General features: G+C 35.7%; 1 protein-coding gene across 2 annotated transcripts in view; it reads left to right on the top strand.

The window, feature by feature from the left end:
* Tsr1 (Tsr1 ribosome assembly factor) overlaps positions 1-23,681 on the top strand; it is a 96,841-nt gene that overhangs the window by 44,877 nt on the left and 28,283 nt on the right. For both annotated transcript variants that reach the window (XM_067082834.1, XM_067082830.1), the window contains 6 exons: positions 1,704-1,937; positions 4,499-4,655; positions 5,072-5,296; positions 9,298-9,515; positions 21,149-21,412; positions 21,653-21,763. In XM_067082834.1, the coding sequence (XP_066938935.1) occupies positions 1,704-1,937; positions 4,499-4,655; positions 5,072-5,296; positions 9,298-9,515; positions 21,149-21,412; positions 21,653-21,763 (1,209 nt within the window). The remainder of the gene's footprint in view (positions 1-1,703; positions 1,938-4,498; positions 4,656-5,071; positions 5,297-9,297; positions 9,516-21,148; positions 21,413-21,652; positions 21,764-23,681) is intronic.

Genomic DNA, 23,681 nt, shown 5'->3' with positions numbered 1-23,681 from the left:
TTTTCATTTAACGCCAAAAATGTTCTTGCTGTCAACAAAGCCATTTTTCTTGACTTTCCCTTTGGATTTTGCAAAGTAATTTCTATGAAAAATCGAGATATCAAAAAAAATTTCCAAATCCCAGCCCGGCAGAGAAACCCTAAAAAGAGTTCATTTAACTGAGAGTCTGTTGTTAAACAAATCATTTATAATTTTTCTGACTCTCACTTTATTCTACAACTTTCCTCTAACAAAGAATTTCTATCATCCAAAACACATACGCCGGGCAAATCAGCTCTGTTTCATCCTATAAATTTTTACCAACAGCTATTGCTTTTTCATTGTTTTATATATCAATATTTAAGAATTTTGTTGGCTTTCTCATAAAAATAAATTCCTTAACTGTTAAAGAGTTCATAAGACAACGGGTCAATCAATTTATTCAAAATGAAAACTGTCGTTACAAATCATTTATAACTACATTTTCATATTTACAAAGTATCATGAAAAATAACCAAAACACTTTTTTATTTCACCATACCGGCAGAGCGCTTCTTGTTTCTTCCTTTTTCTAGTAATATAATTTTCTCAAAAAAATAATTCATTCGCCTGACATTCATAGTTTTTAGTTACTTAAACATCTTACATTTCCCTGAAAAAAGACAGCAAACCTGTTATTGCTGAATTTTCGAAATAATTATTTTTCTGGGACCCAAACCGGAATGAGCTATACAGATATGAACAGGGTTAACAGATACAGTAGTACAGTATAAGTACACTGTAAATTATTTCTATCATAAAAATCTGTATTTAGTCACGAACACAATAAGAAAACATACAGTAATTAGTGAATAAACAGTGTTGCTCTACGTAAAAAGCAAATGAGTGACAATTTTAATTGTTTTTACCAGTGCACAAGGAAAATAGGATGACTTCAGTACTATGAGAGATAACGGCTATGCTTATGTATAAAGGGGTAACTTGATTAGTTGTCAGATTTTCTGTAAGATAGGTTTATTTAATTTGTATTAAACATTTTAAAGATATTTTGCTGTGTTTACATTAATATTAATATTTTAAAATTAGTAAATCATTGTTATAAGTGTTTTAGGGTGCATATATACTTACGAGTAACAGTTGTAAAAGGGTACTAATATAAGATAACTTAGGGTGATTTGGGATGATGGTTTAGGGTGTATTTTTGTTCGAACTAATATTAAATTGTTTTAGTATGATAATTTAAGTATATTTTTGCCTGAACTATTAAATTAGGCAGTAATTTTTGCCTGAACTATTAAATTAGGCAGTGAACTTTTAAAATAAACTGTTATAAGCATTTTAGTTTAAGGGGTACAGGGTATTGGGCAGTTATAAGCATTGTTAGAAGAGATTTTGCATTTCCACGGACTTTGCAATTCCAAGGTGGGTTCTGGAACTTATCCCCGTGAAAAAGTGGGGAAGCACTGTACCAAGGTTTTAAGGTGAAAATCAACAGTTCAAGATTTTTTATGTGATGCCTTTCATTTTGTAAGATAAATTATGCATGTCAGAGTATATTTTTATTTCAACTGATGGAGAACTGTGACAAGGTTCAAGATTAAAGATGTCATATCTAAATTTAAAACACAATCTATTCTAGTCATGTGACTGCCTTATTTCTACGATACTTTTTTATATTGTGTTACTTTTATGATACTTGTTTCAGTACATATTTTATTATTCAGGGCTCAACTGGGATCTTGAAGGTACATGGTTATGTTCGAGGGACCCCCCTGTCTGTAAACAGTCTTGTACACATCCCTGGATGGGGTGAATATCAGATGAGCCGGATAGATTTGACAGGCGATCCTCATCCATTGGAACTTGGTAAGAGCACCAAAGCTATGGACGAATGCGAGGCACATATTTTTGAAGAAGCTGACGCAGATCTGCAAGAAACCCTTATTTCCACAAACGAGGTAATTTTTCAAGAGATGAGAGAGTGTTAGCTGGAGTTGTAATTTTACAGTATCAAGTAAAAAAAAAATGTTAGGCATAAGAGATGCTCCGACCTTGAAGACGCACCCCAGTTTTGTCTAGCAAAATTTTAACAACAAAGGATAAACATATGAGTAAGGTAGTAACACTCAGATGATGGCTTCAGTTTGGTTTGTGTATGTGCAGATTTGACTATCTCAGTGTGTTAAGTACCGTGGTTTTGGTTCCTGTAGCATATTGAATACTGATTTGATTTATGAAATTTAGGGTGTCAAGCCAAGCACTGGGGCACTATCAGCCACTCAGAGCTTGACACAGGGAGTTTGGTTGGACAGCAAGATAAAGACAGCCAAAAAATAAAGGAAAAGAAGTGCAAGGATCTTGAGGTGGATTTTTATTTTAGGCTGTTAAGTTCATTTATACACAGTTCTTGTGCTATCTTTCATGGTCTATTTACATTGCCCAGAGGGCAAATGTAGGTAGCAGTATTAAGTGGTTGTCAGCACCTATAATGATGTAGAATTTTGTAAATTTCTTATACACAGTATGTATATTTAATATATAGTCTTTCAAAGGGTCTCTCTCTGGTCACACTTTTTTTCTATGCCCACACCAATTCGAAATAGTGTGGCATATTCATTACATATCTGTTACTGTTGTCACACACTTGACAACACTGAAGACCCTACACTTCTTACCGTTTTTAATCTGTCCATTCTTGTTGTGTAGACAAGACTCGCTAGTCTAGTATGCATTTCATCGTGTCGAAGGCCATTCCAAAATTAACCACTTATCTTCAGTCTTGGACAGTGCCATAGCCTTTGTACTTGGGTCTTCCACTGTCTTGGATTGGAATTCCCTTGCTTGGGAAAACACTCAAGTACACTTTTCTGTCAGTTCCCTCTTTTTCAAATAGAAAGTTTGACCCCAGGAGTGAGATGTTTTCTTGGTGTTATTTGAGCCTGACGGTGGCCACCCCCCATGAGCTATTTTCTTAGTCCTGGGATAGGGACCTTACCATAAAAGCACTCTTCCTCTTGGCCCTGACATCAGGGAATTACATGGTTTTCTATACAGTATCTCATTTGGCGCTTGGAAAGATGGGCTTGCTCTCCTCTTTTGTTTCAGAATTTGTAGTGAAAACTTGAAACCCTTCGGTTCTGGATGTTGTGGGTGGAGACCCATATGAGGTGCTGCATTGCCTAGTCCACACCACACCCTGAATTGCTATCTGAAAAGAGCCAAACCTCTTAGGCTGGGGTGCAGGCTTTTTTTTTTATTAGCACTGGTTGTCTCAAGGTGTTACAGAATACCATTTCCTTCTGGCCTCTTGAGTCAGCACATGGGTATACAACTTCCCCTTGGAGGTGCCAGGCCGTCTTGTCCATCTTAGAACTCACAATGTCATGGATGTGGGATCTTCTCTCACCTTCAGAAGAACTTTTCAACCCAACAGAAATAAGGACTGGTGTCTTTTGGAGTCAGACTACCTTTTACCTCATTCTACCAAAGGGATGTTTCCCACAAGTTCCTTGATACTTTCTCCTTGAGGCCTGTGGTGGCTGTTTAACAAGTAGCAGGATTACTGGGTCAGGGATCAGGTACCCAGTGTCACATTTGAGTACTTGGGCTAAATAGTTAACTCTGGGAATGAATGATGAATGTTTGGTTATCACGCTTCCTTTCATATCCTTCCCCCTGACTGAGAGCATTTGAGCTGAAGTACAAATTGGACCTGATTGAGTTTGAGGTAAGTACACTACGAGCACCTGTTCTAGGCTAGAATGCATTGCTGTCTATCCCCCCCCCTCTTTCTATAACGGGAAGGAGAGACATGGTAGAGTTTTTTGCTGAACCCATCAATTTTCAGTAGCTCAGGAAAAAACTGCTGAGTGACAGGACCTTTTAATAGGAAGAGGTCCTGGTTCTCCAAAGTTTGTTTTTACAGTTTCCGTCTTGCAGCAACACTAGCAGTCCTCAACCCCAAGGTCTGCTTTTAGGGCGGGGTGGGGGCAAGGTAGCTTGTTGCTCTCTCACTCCTTCATGTTGCAAACATTGTGTCAGTAGGCTTTCCTGGTGGGTAATTTTCCCCTGCCACAGGGCACTACCTCCCACCCAAAGGTAAGGTGCAGTGTTTGTATCCCCTTAGGAACAAATGACAAATTTTTACAAGTAATTTGCCTTTGCCCTAGGCATACAAACCATAGCCTTTCATAGAGATTTTACCCACCTCAACCACCTTGCTAAGTTTTCATCTCCTGCCAAAGAAACAATGGATGGCATCAGTAGAATAGCATCTGTAACTCCCTCTCTCCCACCATCTCCACCTTCTTTTAGTCATTTTACAGCCAGTCCAGTGCATTTGCTGTAGGATATTTTATATGTGAAAGGCTATGGCTTTTTACCCAGGAAAATATAAATTACTTTTAAAAGTTTGAAATATTCTGTATATTGTTTTATTATTGATACTTCGAAGTATTTATTAATTGTTGACTACCAGAATGTCTGTCTTGAACTTTGTTTCATAAAAAATGTTCTTCAGGTTGACCCGATGGAGGGTGAACAAACATGGCCAACCGAGGAAGAACTCCAAGAGGCAGAGAACCAAATGAAGGGAAGCACTCGTACCAAACTTGTGCCAAAAGGGACATCAGCTTACCAGGCAGCTTGGATTCTTGATGATGATGGCAATGATGGAGGTTAGTACTTGCTGATGCTGATGCTCTAATGCAGATACTGGAAAAATTTTTTAATAGTGTAGGAAAACGCTTCAAAAGCATGACTATTTACATATTGTCCAGTGTGGTTTATTTGCAAATGCAGTAAATTTTGCTTGTACTTCCTATCCTTTACATAAGTGTGTTTACATAATTACTTTATTTCTAACCCCAAAGGGAAAGCATATGTAAACATGTCTATGTTGTTAGGATGATCATTGTAACTTTAAGGTGTTGTGCTTTTTTGTGTTTTATGAATGTGTTTTTAACACTGTGTTGGCATAACAGGGTAGAAATACATTAAATGATGCTACTTATAAGCTAAAATGTAAAGTATTTCTTAGCAACTTAAGGAAAGATAAATGACATTGCAAACACAATTTTTAATCTCATTGCAGATGAAAGCGGTGATGAGGGAAGCTGTGAGGAGGATGAGGAAGAAGACACAAAGGAAGACTACATGGTCCCTGTAGATGTTGCTTCTCAGGATGGAAATGAATATGATAATGATGATGACGATGATGATGAGTTTGAAACTATGACTATGACTGATGCTGGAGACTGTAATTATGATGAGAAAGTGGACTATAAAGCAGAACAAGATGCTTTTGAAAAGATGCAAGGTAATTTTACATAGAAGGGGCATTGGATTGAAAACTAATTTTGTATTGTAACAGTTGGAAAAAAGATATCGGCAACAAGTAAGACATGATTGGCACTACATAATATTTGGTGGTAAAGAAAGGCACTTCAGATAATGAAACAGAACTTATCTAAGACACCAGTACCATATAGGTTACTAACAATATCATTAATATAGGTAAATGTGGTAGACAGGTAATAAGAGAGAAAGAAGCAGTAAGGTATTACATTGTCAGGGCTAGGAATGCCAACTATTGCAAATTGAAAATCAGTGAATAGCTCTTGAAAACCCCTTCTCCACACCCCCTCAAACCTAGTCTTGACAACGTGTATTGTTGGCCACAAACTTTACTGATATTCCATGTAAACTGTTGATTGTTTACTATATTTTTACCGTTCAGTACATTACAATACACCATCTTCAGTGTACAGTACAGTATAAAAAATGTATGGTAAGAAAATGGTGCACTGAACTATAATACTATACGGTGTTGGCTTCTTGTGCCATACAGGCACAATGTAAGCATTTTTTGTTATTAAATTAAATACCAATTGAAAACCATTCCTAAAAATACCTCTCTCCTTATGCCAGTGTAATGGTAGGCAAATATCCACTTCCACAATTATTTAGCAATGTAGAGCGATGATGGAGCATAAGTGTGCTGGTGCAGTTAATGCTATACAATTATTTGACTTACTGTATGTACAAAGACACTATAGACAAGTGGTCATCAAGTGAAAGGTAGTCTTTATTCAGTTAATGGAGTTGAGTCATCAGGATCATCCTCATTGTCAGTACATCCCATATAAGGAAAAGGAGGAGGAGTGGCAGGTCTCAGAGACTCTCAGAGGCAAAGGTGGAGAGAGTGGAAGGGAAGGCCAGGATTCTAGGGTTTTACCTTTGGGAAATACACTATTGGTATGACTTGAATCTCATTAATCATAAATCAGCCATATTCCATGTGAAACAAACCCAGCCACACTAAATAGAAGAGTTGAAGGAAGAAAAGTCCCATAGAATACCCAGTTCACATTCTTTTGTCTGTCTGTCAGTTAAGGATTCTTATTCTTCTTTGTGGCTCCATCATTGCTGGATATATTACTATGCCATTTCATCCATTTCTTTTGTAATTACTGTATTCTCTTTTGGGTAATCTTTTCTTTTTAATTAATTTTTTTTATTCTTCCTTTCATGTAGGAGTATCTTTTAGTGCAAGCTAGAAATCAGGTGAAACTCAGTAAGAAGGTGGTTAACATGTTGAAATGATGGGTGGGTATCCCTCACTTACTTTTTATTTTGGCTGTGGTAGAGAATAGATTTGCTGTGCTCTTCTGTGCTGACTACCAGTGTAGAACTTGAATTTTCAGATGAGTATTCACACATTGCCATTCTCTTTTGTTTAATTATGTTTGTTGTTGCCTTACTTATCTTTTCTTCTTACAGAATAAAATACTGAACATCATTGTTGCCAGGACATAGCTGCCTTCTTTGGGCAGTTTATGTCTCTGGTACTGACGTCCTTTTTCTAGGTATATGTGGAATTTCATGTTCAGACTTCTTCTTGCTAGAGTAAAGTTGTATGGGATTCTGAAGAAGGGTTTTCATCAGCAGCTGTGCTTTTATATTACATACTAATAGTATTGAAAACTTTTCAGCTTAGACATTTGGAAGCACCTACAGGAGTTTAGCCTATCATGCGTTAGGTAGTCCTTCTGTTTTGGCCTTCTTGATTAACCTGGCAGAGGAAGGAAGCTGTCTCAGCCTTTACAACTGCTTCATTGGAAAGGGATCTTCCTGTTGCAGTAGTCTTTCCTGTGGAAATTCTTCTGATGGGTATGGCTTAATCTCCAGTTTCTGACCAGCAGAGAGAATTGGGGAACCGTTAGCGTACTTTGTTTTTGTCTTCTGCTTGTCATCTGCCTCCACTGACCCTGCTATCTTTCCATGAGTAGGTGGGCATTGGGACAGGGGAGTCTAGACCATGTGTAATAATTCTTACTAGACTGGTGATCGGTATTCCTCAGGTGGGGTTGGCGCTGAGGTGCCAGCTTGCTAGAAGCTAAGGTCTGCTGCTTCTGTCTCAGCTCTATGATTGCTCGACCTCACCATCAAGGCTATACAGCTTGTTTGCTTTGTCCAGACACTATTGGGTAGCCGTGGGGAGGCTCTTTGGAATTGCATAGAGAAGGGTTTGCATGACTGCTCAGTGAGGGGTTTCCATGACCTGTTTGCTAGTCATTTGTCCACTCATCTGATTGGGTTTACCACTGGCAATGGGAAATATGGCTTTCTCTGTCCATCCACAGTCAAACAATTGGGGTAGACAGGTAAGCAGAACGATTCATTACCTTGCGACTCCTAGGGGTTGCATAGAGAGGGGATGTGAGACTTACTTGGTGAGGAGTGTGGAGCCCATTTCGTATTCACATACCCTGTCTATGGATTGGGTTTACACTGGTGGCAAGGAAGTTTGTAACTGCCTGTATGTTTATCTGTGCTGTCCTGATAGCATATATATTTAAAGTTTTACCATTGTTTCAATCCTCTAAAAATGGCTTAGCAATAAAGGCAAAACCAGTTAGGATCTACAACAGCATATACCATGCCTATACTATTGAATTGTAGTAGGTAAGGGAAAAGGTAATACCGTAGGAGTAAGTAAAAGCAGGTTAAGGAAGGAAGCATCCATGAATTAAAACACAGATTAACCTAGACATCAGAGCTGTGAATTATAACGAAAAAGAGAAGATTCTTATAATGAATACCCAATGACCATGATGTAGAATCTGGTACTGTGGTGGCTAAGGCTTTGGATAAGTTTACCTTAATCCTCCTACGTCTGTATAGTAGAGCATATCTTTCATATACTCAGGAGGGGAAAAGTGAGAGTAAAAGTAAAATTACGGACAAAGATTGGTTAAAAACCCAGCGAAAGGATGCATTAATAAATGATTCTTGATTTTAACCCAGTGAAAGGATGCATTAATAAATGCTTCTTGATTGGTTTCACCATAAAGCCTGCTTTTAGTTTTCTGTAAAAGAAAACTATTGTGCCAGCTTTGCCTGTCCATCCGCACTTTATTCTGTCCGCACTTTTTCTGTCTGCCCTCAAATCTTAAAAACTACTGAGGCTAGAGGGCTGCAAATTGGTATGTTGATCATCTACCCTCCAATCATCAAGCATAGCAAATTGCAGCCCTCTAGCCTTAGTAGTTTTTATTTTATTTAAGGTTAAAGTTAGCCATAATCATGCTTCTGGCAACAATATAGGATAGGCCACCACCAGGATGTGGTTGAAGTTTCATTAGTCATGGTTCATACACCATTATACCGAGACCACCAAAAGATAGATCTGCTTTCGGTGGCCTTGATTATATGCTGTAGCGGCTGTACAGAAAACTCAATTGTGCCGAAGAAACTTCTGTGCATTTTTCACTTGTTTGTATTCACAACAAAACAGATGATAACACATTTTAATATGTAGGAAAGAATGTACACTTGTTCAATAAATCTAGATACATTAATAATATAATGTACTTTTTTCACTAATACAAATGTGAAGTCTTAAATATCATTTAACACCAAATTCATTACATTTACGGAGTAACTTACACCCATTTGGAATTATAATTGATAACTGGAACTATAATTGATTGCTGCTTCTGTGCCAGCCATGATTCAAACCATGGTATGGTTTAGAAATAATGATAGACAGGGACTTTGATCCCCAGCTTATCAGTTATAATTCCAGTTGGGTGTAAGTTATTTCCAAGATGTAGCAAATTTGATATGAAACTTTTTGTGGCTTAATATTTGTCATTGATATAATTACTTCATCATTCTTTATGACCCAATACAAATAGGTTTTCTGCAGTGTGCATCAAAGTTTAATTTTTGTAAGCTCACTGCTTTTTAGATAAGTATGGAATTTTTATCAAGAGTAAGATTAATTGAATTTCAAGCACCACTGGTTTCTTACAGCTGTGAAAGATGATGTGAACTTTCCTGACGAGATGGACACACCAATGGACACTCCTGCCAGAGTACGTTTTCAAAAATTCCGTGGTCTTCAGAGCTTTAGAACCTCCACCTGGGATTACAATGAAAATCTCCCAGTAGACTATTCAAGGATATTTCAGTTTAGAAATTTTACCCATACCAAGAAGAGAATTTTAAAAGAAGAGAAAGAAGGTGCTCTTGTAAGTATGTTTTTAATGTACATGCATTGATAAAATGTGGAAAGAACAGAATTTGATATTCCACTCTCTGCTGGGAAGTCAGTTTAACAAGATTGCCCCAAGAACTGAGACAGATGCCAATAATCCTTAAGTAATTTTGCTTTTAAGCATATTAATGAAATTTAACCGAATTACAAACCATACGTCTTACTTGAGTATTTTGCTTCAGTTTCTCAAAGGTCTGCCAAGGTTAATAAAAAAAAATTTTTTCAATTATAGAATGAAACAAATTCTCTTAAAAGTTTGTTTATAGAATGAGAGAACTTGTCCAAAGTTTTTATAACAACAAGGCTATTAATTAAATCAGCCCAGCTTTTTAGTAAAGAAACTGCCCAGACACTTCAATCTTTGTAAAAGAAATTAGTTAAAAGGTTTGGGTTAATGTGGCTTTTCTTAGCAACATTCACTTCAGGGTGTGACGTCCCTGCCTACATGAGTTAGGGTAGAAGAGAATCTTTACCCTTGGCAGGCAATTCTTCTAGGAGAATGACACACTGAAATCAAACCAGTGGGTAGAAGAGACCCTTTAGCCTTGGTAGGCAACTGTTCTAAGAAAGGTTACTCTGAATTCAAACCTTGTTCTCCAACCTTGGACTGTGTCATAGCCATTGTACTGTGGCCTTCCATGGTCTTGGGTTTGAGTTCCCTTGCCTGAGGGTACAATCAGGCATATATCCTCTTTTTTCGTTCACTTTCCCGTTTTTATCAAAAAGTGTGTAGGACAGGCTGATGAAAAAGCAAAAGTTGCTTGGTGGATTATCAGGAAAGTGCCTTCATCTTTACCTATCTATTCCTACTGAGCATTTTATTATGTCTAAATCCATCCTGACTGTCCTCTGCAAGTTGTGGCAAACCTGGCGGTTTTCATTTTGCTTCTGGCGCTTTTTTCCATAACATGGAATTTTTTTAAATGTAAATACTCTTGTTGTTGATGGCGCTGATGTTTATTGTTATTACAGTGTTACTGTTGTTATGAGCCTATTTATTAGTTTTGATAATAATTTTATGTTCTTATAATTTTTATTCTTTTGGGAGACATTGACCTGAACCCTGGGCCTGTTGCTCATTACAGTGAGAAAAATTGCAGAATACTTTACTCAAATATTTTTGGGGCTTAGGGTCAGATTTTCTTGATCTTCAGAGTTGTGCCCATAACTGTGATTTGATGTTTTTATCTGAGACACTTGTAAGTAGTAACAAGTCAAAGGTTGAATTTTTAATCCCGGGATATGATGACCTTGACTTTGTCATAACATCCCACATGCACAAGGTATGGCTGTATACACCAAGTCCAGACAACCTATTTATTGTCTGAAAAATATGGAGTGTAGTTGCCATGAAGTTCTGCAGTGTATATGTAACTGCAGCTTACCGCAATCCAAATGGCGACGATTCTATATATGACTGTCTCTTGGAGACTGCAATACAAAGCACAGTGAGTGGCTAAGTTCAAAGTACACAGATCAACCTGGTTGGTCTGCTCTTGAGTTCTGTGTATCCTCCGATTTTGTCCAGCTAATTGAGGAGCCCACCCACATTTCTGGTAATAGATTAGACTTCATATTCACAGATATTCCAGCTATTGTCAAGTCCAAGATGTGTGAATATATATGCATTTCTGATCATTGGGCCATTGAGATGGACATACTGATCTGTCAGTGTATTCCTAATGCCACCATTGGAAAAACAGTCTGGCTAAAATCCAGAGCCAATGGAGGTTGCATTATTGAAGCTTTTCAGGCACTTAATATTTCAGATGCTATATTAGGTCTTGATCCCAAGAAAAAGTTAAATGAAATGCTGTTGGGTATTTTAATGAGATATGTCCCTAGAAAGGTCATCAAATTTAGGACAAATGACCAGCCATGGTTTGATGATACATGTAGAGGAGCCTGCCATGACAAACAGACCAAATTCAAAACATGGAGACGAAATCATTCAAGGGAAAATTACACCATTTTTGTTGAGTCTTGCTGTCCTGCGAATAGAACTTACCATACAGCTGAGAGAAATTACAATAATTCCTTGAAGAGGAAACTTGAAGGAATTACTCAGCCTCATCTGTGGTGGACCAAATTGGCATCATCCACCTATGGGTCAGAGTCGTCTTCCATTCCACCACCACTAAAAGATGATGGTAGATTGCTTACTGGCCCTAGGTTAAAGACTGAACTGCTTCATTGAGCTTTTGAAGCTAAGCAGTCAGCTGGTGATGTCCCTCTCCCTGATACTTGTCATCCTGAACTTATTCTTACAAAATTTGCAATTTGCTCCAGAGACGTTAAGAAAAATCTGGATAATCCTAGTGTGTTGTCTCCCAAGATAAGTAGATTCTATAGATTTTTATGTCGACGTAGTATCTTTGCAGATGAGTGCCTGTTCCAAAGAGTGGCGTATATGCAGACTGGAGTAACTACGGGCTAATTTCAAAGTTGCTGGAAAACTTATTTTTAAGCCACTATATAAGTATGTAGAATCTAAAGGATTGTTAGGTGAAGTCAGTATGCATACAGGAAGCAGCTAGGTACCTGCAGTGCTCTTTTAGACTTGACTTACCATTTGCAAGGGAACCTTGATAAGGGTTTTGAGTGCAGAGTGATTCAAATAGATTTTAGTGCTGCTTTCAATTTAGTAAATCACAAGGCACTTATTAACCCTTAAACGCCGAGCCTCTATTTACAAAAATGTCTCCTATGTGCCGCAGTTGCTCGGGAGCTAGCTCACGCGAAAAAAGTTTTTTCAAAAATCACAGCACGCTTAGTTTTTAAGATTAAGAGTTCATTTTTGCCTCTTTTTGTCATTGCCTGAAGTTTAGTATGCAACCATCAGAAATGAAAAAAATATCTATCATATATAACATTGAAATATATGACAGAAAAAATTTTCATATATACAGTAATTTTATACAAATCACATCGAGCAAAACAGAGCTAACTGGTTATTTTTTCTTTTCTTTGTATTGTATACTAAATTGCAATGATTTTGGTATATAACAAATTGTAAACGATCAAAGCAAACACAGAGAAAATATTATCACAAAATGATGCATGAATTCAGTAACGCTGGACGAAAAATGTTTTTTTCAAAAATTCACCATAAATCGAAATATTGTGCTAGAGACTTCCCGCTTGTTGAAAAAATGAAGCTAATTGATTGAATATTACTAGACTGTAAGTGTTTTAGCTTATAGTATTCGTAGTTTTCGACCATTTCGTCGATAAAGTTGACCTAAAGTCGAATTTTTCTATTTTATCGATTTATATGATTATATTTCAAAAATGATAAAGCTACAACCAAGAGTTATTGTTGTATTGTACATGAAATTGTGCACATTTTCATATATAAAACTTTATGTAACGACAATATAAACGGTGCAAATATTACTTCACAACGTGGATTTAAAGAATTTCTGAGATGTTCGCCGAGTTATCCGCGAGACGTAAGGAAAATGTTTTTTCAAAAATCACCATAAATCGAAATATTGTGCTAGAGACTTCCAATTTATTGCAAAATGAAGGTAAATGATTGAATATTACTAGAATGTAAGAGTTTAGCTCACAATTGTATTTTTTACCATTTCGTCGAGTTAAAGTTGACCGGTTGAAATTTTGGCCGCTATCGTGATTTATGTGAAAATATTTCAAACTGATAAAAGCTACAACCATGAGCTATTTGTTGTTGTATTCTTACATGAAATTGCGCACATTTTCATATATAAAGCTTATGTAACGACTTAATGTAAAACGATGCAAACATTACACATTAACGTGATTTAAAGAATTTCTGAGATGTTCGCCGTTTACACGCAGATGTAAGGAAAAAGTTTTTTTTTTTTCAGAAATTCACCATAAATCGAAATATTGTGCTAGAGGCTTCCAGTTTGTTGCAAATTGAAGGTACATGATTGAATATTACTAGAATGTAAGAGTTTTAGTTTATAATTATATTTTTTACCATTTCGTCGAGTTAAAGTTGACCAAGGTTGAAATTTTGGCAGTTATCGTGATTTAGTGAAAATATTTCAAACTGATTAAAGCTACAACCATGAAAGTTATTTTCTGTTGTATTCTATATGAAATTGCGCACATTTCCATATAAAACTTATGTAATCGACTAATATAAAACGGTGCAAACATTAATGATTAACGTGATCTAAAGAATTTCTGGTTGACGTAAGGAAAAGTTTTTTCAAAATTCACCATAAATCGAAATATTGTGCTAGAGACTTCCAATTTGTTGCAAAATGAAGGTAAATTATTGAATATTACTAGAATGTAAGAGTTTTAGCTACAATTGCATTTTTTACCATTTCAGTCGAGTCAAAGTAGACCTAAGGTTGAAATTTTTGGCAGTTATCGTGGTTTATATGAAAATATTTCCAAACTGATGAAAGCTACAACCATGGGTTGTATTTGCTGTATTGTACATGAAATTGTGCACATTTTCTATATAAAACTTTATGTAACGGCTAATATAAACAGTAAAAATTACGACAAAATGACGAAAGAATTTCTGAAATTTTGTCGAAAGTTACCAGCGGCGTAAGGAAGAAGTTTTTTCAAAATTCACCATAAATCGAAACATTGCTAGAGACTTCCAATTTGTTGCAAATGAAGGTACATGATTGAATATTACTAGAATGTAAGAGTTTTAGCTACACTGCGTTTTTCGACCATTTCGGTTTAGTCAAAGCTGACTGAAGGTTGAAATTTTTTGTAGTCGACGCACGGCACGCCCACTTGACACCCAACAGACACTTTAGTTTCCACGATGATACGCCCAGTAGGCATTTAAGGGTAATAAACTCAGAATCTTGCAGTGGGTGGATATGCTTTAGGATTCCTTCAAGATTTCCTTACAGGTAGACTGCAGCAAGTTGCTCTGGATGGGATTGTTAGTGAACCAAGACATATTTTGTCTGGAGTTCCACAGGGTAGTGTTCTTGGTCCACTGTTATTTGTAATGTATACAAGTGACATGGTTGTTGGCCTGAAAAACAAGATTGTTCAGTATACTGATGATGCAACATTTGTGGTTGTAGTATAGTCTCCAATTCTGAGAAATGAAGCTGCCCTCATCCTCAATCGGGATATGGGCCAGATCATGGAATGGTGTACTCGATGGAGTATGAGACTGAACTCCAGTAAAACAAAAACACTATTGATTAGCAGATCTCGTACAGATTTCCCACCCCATCCTTCCCTTCAGGTGGGTGGAACTTTGCTGAATGAGCCTGAAGCTTTAACTATTCTAGATGTAACTTTTGAGAAACATCTAATGAAAGTTTCTGCAAATGCTACATGAAAGTTAGGTATTGTTCGTAAGGCCTCATGTATTTATAACAGTGATAAAATGAATGCAACCTGTTTTAGGTCATTTGCGCTTCCTTTACTAGAATACTGCTCTCTGGTGTGGATGTCTGCTTCTGCCAGAGATTTTTCACTGTTAGATAGAGTGGTTCATGGTGGTAGGTGTCTGTTTCACGTAAGTCTTGGACCATCGATGGATGGCCTCTTGTTTGTCACTTTTTCACAAGTTATTCCGACTCGTTCAGAATAAGTATAACATTTCAAATCATAAAGTGATCGTATAGCCTAAATGGTTTGAAATGTACTAACCTAATTGTACCCTAAGTTTTATGCTACGACACCCAGGTTACTTCAACTATATTATTCTAATTCACAATCATAACCATGTTGCGTTGTTTATATTATCCAAGACATAGTTAGTTATAAATGATTTGTAAATGGTACAAACTTACTGTTAGTTCAAAGAGCGCATTCAATATTCTTAGCCTGAATTGAGATTGGGATTAGCATGAGCACAAGCTCTGCTTAGCAACCCCCATCCAAAGCACACACTAAGAAATTCTCCTTACATTTAGATATGCATATCTCCTAGAGGAAATCTACTTAATTGAACTTTAAGATGAAAAGTAATACTTAAGTGGATTTGAAAGCACCGGCACCTATGGCTGAATTTCCTGAGTCCTTCCTAGATACAGCTACACTGCACCGAAGCTGTGAAGAGACTGCCTCTTACAACCGAACCAACAAACATCCAATGACCGGTACTTAAGCACTATTACATGTACACTTACAATTAAATACACAAAACAGCCAAACACAATGCTTTTCACACTTAAATACAAAACACAACAAAACATATCCTTCTTCTACATAACAAGCATTTCCACTTTACGTAAATTTAGAAAGAATACATAAAACTATACCACAACTTGCAGAAAAGTACAATCTCTCTTGTCAAAGTTTCAGCATAAATTGAATTTCAACAGAGATTTTTCACATTCACTTAAGTTGTATTTCAACAGAGATCTTTCACACTCACAATTGACCCTTGATCCCCTTTACCTGCTGAGAGCAACCAGATTTTGTGAACAGCAGCACCAATGTGCAGTAAATGTGCCACACTGTCAAACTTCTCAGTTCCAGGGGTCCTTTGTTCCTCACACCATTGGACTGTGGAACAGCCTCCAGAGGATGTTGTACAGTTGGAACTTAAGAAGTTCAAGCGAAGATGCAATGCATTACTACTCTAATACTATTCTCCTTGCATTTTAATACATTTTTATCTGTTTATTACTTTATTAATTTATTTTTTCTGTATTAATAAGTGGGATCTCTTCTTTATGTCTTTCCCTTTACCTCCTCGTACTTCTTCCTAACGAACACCATATTCTTTGGAAGCTTGAATTTCAAGTCAGTGGCCCCTGTGGGCTTGTTCCATATGAATAGGTTTCATCTTCTGAATAATAATAATAATAATAATAATAATAATAGGTGTCCTTAACCAGTTGGATCACTCATTGTATCTGACTTGAGTTAACTTCTCACAAGATATACCAAACCTGTTACTGCTTTAAAAAAAATTCCCTATAAGGTTTACAGTGCTCCCAGGGTGCTCAATAGCTCTGCTGAATAAGTGATTTTCTCTCCATAGCTATAAGCATGTTAAGAGCATTGGTCACAATAGGTAAGGTAGTTGTACAGTTAAAATAATAATTAATGTATACATATACCATATTCAAGAGAACATGACATTTAAATTTATTGTATTTTGGAAAAATTTACCAGACAACCTAACTTAATGCTAAAATTATGTTTACTTATGGTACATGTTTTTAAAAAAAAAATTTATTAATTAGTTGTTAATTTTCTATACTATAAATTTATTATTTATCAGTTTATTAACAAGTAACTGACAATTGTAGACAAAACCTTTATTATTTATAAAAAATATTTGCAAATTAGAAAATTGTGAGCATGCGACTCCTTAAGTATTATTCCTAGTATTTCAAAATTAAAATTTCTTCTTTTACCATAAACTATGGTTAGAAACTTATTATTAGTAATTTTAGCATCCTTCTAAAAGGGTTCCTGTTTTGTAAGGGTTATTATTAGTATTAAAACAGTATCTAAGAAGGATCCTGTTTGTAAGAGTTATTATTAGTATTAAAACTTTTAGTACTCTGGTGTATATAGTATTGAATTAGCATCAGATAATATTTATTGTCATTTAGCGATATTAGATCATCTATATTCTATATGTAGTTTTACATCTAAGGCTACCTTGTACGGGATTATTTTACAAGAATTTTGATTCAGAAAATGTAAATATAAATTAACAATGTTAAAGTTTTTTGTTTTTTGTGCACACAGCCATTACTGGGTGCATATGTACAGTATTGCTTTTCTTATTCTTATTCAGAAGAAGAACCCAATTCATATCGAACAAGCCCACTCTCTTGTGGTTTGTAAATTTTTTACACAAATTATAATATGTACATTGTGTGGAAAAAATACAAGACAACATAAATGTACAAGAGATGGATGTATATATGTATATATGGCCTTCTTGTACAGCCAAAACTGGCAACTAACATGCTACATATTTAGTTCTTATTTGAATGTGCAAACACTTATCTCATAAAACAAGGCCGTAGTGTGTCATAAGAATAAAATCTGTCATATATTTCAAAACTGTAAGAAAATATGGTTTATAACGAAATTTTTGAAAAACAGTGATGAAATATCTCCAAAACTTTTGTTCACTTATCGCCAATGCCTTCTACAAAAAAAATAAATATTTATCGAGCCTAGGTTCAAATGTTAAAATGATCAGAAAATTCATAAGAAGTTTTCATAACATTATGATATTGGCTTTAATTGCAACCATAAAATTTGAAATAGTCCTATTAGATTGCCTTTACCCCTTGACACTGAAAGAATTATAAATGAATAAATATAAAAGTAATACTGTAGCTAAAACGCATCCGCTGATGTCAACTAGTGGGCTGGGCTTGCGTGACATGACCACTCGAGTGGTGGCAACATGAACCACCTGGAGCATAAGTCTGCAATGAATAGAGAAAATGCAATCATCTTGAAAATATTTATTTTATATTTATTATAGGAATATTTGGATTGTCATAAAAAATAATGTTTATGTTACATTTATTAACCACTTCAAAAATAATGGTTTATTAGCAAATATTTGCCTCCTATGATACTTTTGCTAATGCCAAGATTTTATTCCTAGGTCTAGGCATGGTAGTTTTCCTTACTTGCTAAAATACATTACACCTTGCAATCACATTTCTATACAGTGGACCCCCACTTTATTGCGGTTCAGCATTCTCAGCTTCAGTTAGTCGCAGATTTTTCTGTGGAACGTAAATCCAAATAAATCGTGGAAAATTCACTAACTCGCAGATTTTTCCTTAGAGCAATATTTGCTAATCACTGTGTTTTCATGTTATTTTTGTGACAAAATACATTTTTCATGATAAAAAAATGATTTACTAATTTTCAAATATTATTATTAATGTAAGCAGCAAAATATCAATAAAATGTATATATTTTTTCAATGCATATTTAAATATTTATGTACAATACGTAAATCTACTTGTGAATTCCCAGTCTTTCCCTAAAAAGAAAATGGGATGGCTTGAATACTGTATGAGAGAAAATAGCTGTGCCTGAGTATACTGTAAGGGGAACTTGATTAGTTTTCACACATAACTGTAAGCCATATATTTATAAGGGTAATGTTGTAAGATGACTTTAAAATTATATTAAAGTGTTTTAGGATGATAGTAGAGCATATCTAAGATATTCTCTAATTATTTTCATGTTATTTTTGTGACTAAATAGAGTACATTTTTTATGATAAAAAATTTTTTACTAATTTTCTAGTATCAATATACAGTACTTGAAAATATCAATAAAATGCTGTTTCACTTACAGAATCAATTTATACTGTATTATTATATTGATCTATTACCATTGTAATATGTATGAAAAAAACTGATCATCCAACCATTTGTAATGATTGCTTCAGTGAATCAGAAGCCGATTGAGCCTACTACAAAACGAATTAGGGAAAAATAATTTTTAGTTGGGCAAGGAAATGCGCATTAATGGTCTTTATTTTTAATTTAAAAGATAAAAGTAAATGGGTATGTTGTAAGAAACCAGCATACTTTATGTTGGCAAATCTCAAAATCACAAACAGATGTTTCCTGATTCGCTTTTACCCGATGCAAACATACCAGCCTTCTCCTGTATATTGTACATATCCTTTAATGCACATGAATTACTCTGTAATAAACATTAAATTATGAAACTAAATCCAGAAGTTCAGATGATGCATTGAATGAGGAGCATACATTATGCTAATTTTTTTTTATTTGCTTGATTTACTGTACCAATTTTATTAAAAGTTTATTTAATTCTAAGTATGATCAACACACACAACAGTACAAAAGACTATTTTATGACTGGTGATTGCATCTATAATTTTTTTTTCAATGCATAAATATTTAGGAAAAGTACTTACCTTATTTTTGATTTCCCAGTGTTTCCCTTATCTACTGTAAAAAGAAAATGGAACAGCTTGAATATTGTGTGAGAGAAAATGGCTGTGCCTGAATATAAGAGGAACTTGATTAGTTTTCACACGCAGCTGTAAGCCATATATTTTTAAGGGTAATATTGTAAGATGATTTTAAAATGATATTAAAGGGTTTTAGGATGATAGTTTAAGGTATACTGTATTTGGTGTAGGATGATAGTTTAAGGTATGTTTGGTGTTTGAACTATTTAAATAGGCAGTTATAAGCATTTTAGAGGGGGATAACAACTTGATAAGGATTTTTATTTTTCACGGGTGGTTGTGGTCCGTAACCCCCCGCAAATACTGGGGATCGACTTTATTAACAATTTCTGGCCAGAAAGCATATAAAGTTAACTGTACATTCTTGCACTTCTAGTTAGCATATTAATGAATCATTTATATGCCAAAAGCAAACACAAGGACTTTTAAGAAAAAAAATTCTTCATTTAAAAATAGTGTTACATAATCCTTTGCTTTATTACTAATAAATATTTAGATTAATAGCTATCTTCTCAGTATAATTTAACGAATCATCATCTTTTATTCTTCAAAGCACAGGTGATCTCTAAAAGTAAATCCTTTAGTACATGAGATTACATCTGAGGAACCTCAGATTCTTTTCGTTAAGCTTTTAAATCTTTTCGCAACATACAGACAGTTTGAAGATAGCCTAAAACTTCAAAATTCAAAGAAAACTTTTTGTAATCCATATTCCAATTTTGTTATGACCGTTAAACTTTTCAGGTCTACTGTTATATGTTGTAAGGGTAGTTACGAAGACCACTTTGAGTAGCAAATTAAGCGCGCAGGCATTGAAGAGATTGCTAATTGTACCATACCATGCTTTGAGCTAAACTATGTAGAAAAAAAGTCATGTTGCATATATTACAAATTACAGTATATCAATGCATAAAAAGAGATCATATTCATATACCCATAAGGAAAATAGTGTTAGTTGTGAATTCGCAAACTTTTTGACGTACTGTGTATAACATTGGAAATAAAAAAAAGTTTAACACTACTTGGCAACGTTACACCAAGTCTGAGATTTTGGATGATATATAAAAAGAATCATATTGCATCAGATTTGAACATGACTGTGCTATCCATCATTGTATATACAGTGCTTGTATTACCCAAGGGAAATACAGCGAACTGTCCTAAGCTGTTAACAACACCTGCAGTAATAATAATATACAGTATAAATAATTTTTTATGCAGAATATATACATAAGTACATCTCTATCATAATAAAATTTAATGAAAAATGTATACATATTAAAATAACAATATCATATCCATCACAGTATTAAATTGTAAGCTTCAGGACACAAATTGTACCCTCATATATAATTATGGTATTGGTTATGATAGATAAATATAACTGATTACTGTCTGAAAGGAAATTGCCAGTTTTTTTTTTTTAAAGATAGGCCATTGCACTAGCTTTATAAATAATAATTCTATTGATATCCACACTTGTAAAGTCCCTGAAGTTGTATATTATTTTAATCAAACTTGCCATTGTTGGTTCATGCATGTTATGTCTCATATACATCGTGAACTTTTTGTAAACTATTGAGAGCAGTGCTTTTCAGTGTAAACTTTAGTTTTATAAAAAAAAATTTTAATTAATCTTGAGATATGTATAAACCTTTAATACTTACTTCAATTTTCAGCCAGGATGGTATGTTGTAGTTCATATTAAGGATATACCTCGTCATCTTTATGATAGCCAAGTTACTAGTCAGTCACCACTAGTTGTTTTTGGCCTTCTCCCCCATGAACAGAAAATGTCTGTTGTAAATCTTGTCATTAAATCGCACGCTAGTGGACATTATCGAGCCATCAAGGCTAAAGAAAGGTTGATATTTCACCTCGGCTTTAGAAGATTTGCTAATCAACCTGTATTCAGTGAACATAGCACAGGAAATAAACACAAGGTATGCTCATTATGCCACAATAATGTTTAATTTTACTTACTGTTGTTATTCAGATATTGTACATTTTCAGGAAGACATTAGGTGTGTTTTCATTGATGTGGAGGGTATAAAAGAAAGAAATGCATATAAAATTTGAATTTGACATAGATACAAAATTGTTAGACCCAATAGTATTTCATACCCTGTTAAATTCACTATACAATATGCTGCAATAATGTACTGAAAGTTTTTCTTTTACAGTTTGCCAGGTTTTTCCACCCTGGTACAACAGTTGTTGCTACAATGTTTGCACCCATAACTTTTCCTCCAGTGTCGGTGTTAGTGTTCCGGGAGCGGCCTGATGGAGCACAGGTTAGTGTGTTAATTTAATTACGTGAAGTAGATGTAAGGCAAGCCATAATGTGTTAACAAGTAATGATTTTTAACACATTACTAGTGGCTACGTTGATGACTGGTGGAAGCTTGACTGTAATCTGAAAAAAAAAAAAAAATACAAACCTTTGTTGCATAAAATCCCAAACTACTGATAGGTAAAGTTGAAAGGCCAGTTAGATTATCTTGTTTAATCCCTAAGCAGTGAATAGCTGTCAAAGGGTTCCAGATCTTGGTGTGAACATGCCAGTGAGGTGATGAGTCTTTTTCAGATGTATTTCATTTTATTGTCCTGATTCATCATCCTCACAGTTTTCATTTGATGGAAGTTGTTTATTTAAGCCTATTTTCAAAGTACAGATAGATTATATAATTTCTGAGCAATCTTGTTTTCATTAATAAACTCTATTACTTATGTCTTTGAAAAGTATGTCTTGCTAATAGTGAAAATGACAGGCAATAGTAGTACTGGTAATTCTGTTTGGGCAAGTCCTCATTATTTGTTTATTTTGATCCATGAAACATGCTGAATTAGAGGCGAAGGGGAAACTCACAGATATGGGCTTATGAGGTCTGTTGTCTTGCATTTCACAACAAAACCTCTTTCAGCCTTAACACCAGATAACCTTCTGGCTACTACTGGAAACCTGCCGAAAAACAATAAAAACCATATGCAAGGCATCTGTGGCATCTGAGCAGAGATGAGGTGAAGGTCAGACTGTTGGAGAACCTCATGATGATTCAGTCTTTCTTCCACTGCCTTGGAGAGCGGACTTTTGCTTTTGCTGTCCTTTCCCCAAACCGGTCTTTTTCCTAAGCCTGTGATACCCTCCTGCTGGTTTGTGTTGTGTTTTTGGGTGTCTGTGTGTGTATTGTGGTTTCCATTAATCGACCTAAGAAGTCCCATGAGCGTCAACGCATGTGTCCCGGCGTTCCAGGGTTCCCATGTTTGCACTTCCTGATTTCCTCTGAGATAGACCCCCATTCTTCTTGCAGTAAGTGTCATTCTAATTTTTGTAATATCACCAATCTGTGCCCGGAATGTCGTTCCTGGCCTGTTGTGCAGTGGAAGAAGTTCTACAAGAAGCAGGAACACAAAAGGAAGTTGGAGCTTCCACCTTGGGAGGGATTTCCTCCTCTGCAAGTGGCCGCTTCTGCTTCCCCTTCATCTAGACCTATTCCAACCGCTTCGTCATCCATTGATGCCTTTTTCTCCTTCCTTTTCTTCCATTGACTCGTCTTTGGAAGCATTGAGAGTTGTTCAAGGCGATTTTATGTATAATGCTGCCCCATCCCTCTCAGGGGAGAATATTGCCCCTTCAGAGAGAGAGGAGGTAGCACCATCTTGTTCTTTTGTTTCAGAATCTGATGCAAAAAAGAGTGCATCAATTCCATCAACTCCCACTAACGACAGTGTCCATGACGTCATTTCCTCCGTCTGCTCCCATGACGTCACAATGAAATGCTGCCATGATGTCTTCTTCTGCACTTGTCAGTCCGTTGGATGCGTTTGTACAGGCTGTGGTGGACAGACTGGACTCTGTTTTATGAGAGAGGCACAGCAATCCTCTTGTGAAGAAAAGGCGTAGGCTTCCATCTTCTTCTTCTTCATCTACGTCATTGTCATCTTCGTCTCTCCCCACTCGTTCGTGAGTTAGATGTTGGAGGATTGAAGACTTCGTCACCTCGACTTCTGAGAAGCCAAGAGCTGTTTCATCAGCTTCTTCTCATGGACTTGTGTCTCTAATTCGCGTACACGGACGCAGTCATGTCCATGTTCCTGCAACCTCTCAGAAGGCGGCTTCATTTATTCATTCTTCTGCTCCTAGTTCCGTACAAGTTTGGCGGAAAGATGATGAGGCTCTGATTAAGAATTTGAAGGTGGTGGACCCCCCAG

The sequence above is a fragment of the Macrobrachium rosenbergii genome, chromosome 3 (genome assembly GCF_040412425.1).
Source record: "Macrobrachium rosenbergii isolate ZJJX-2024 chromosome 3, ASM4041242v1, whole genome shotgun sequence".
NCBI classification, from domain to species: domain Eukaryota; kingdom Metazoa; phylum Arthropoda; class Malacostraca; order Decapoda; family Palaemonidae; genus Macrobrachium; species Macrobrachium rosenbergii.
Note: the sequence above shows the minus strand (reverse complement) of the source record. Positions and strands in the feature narration are given on the sequence as shown.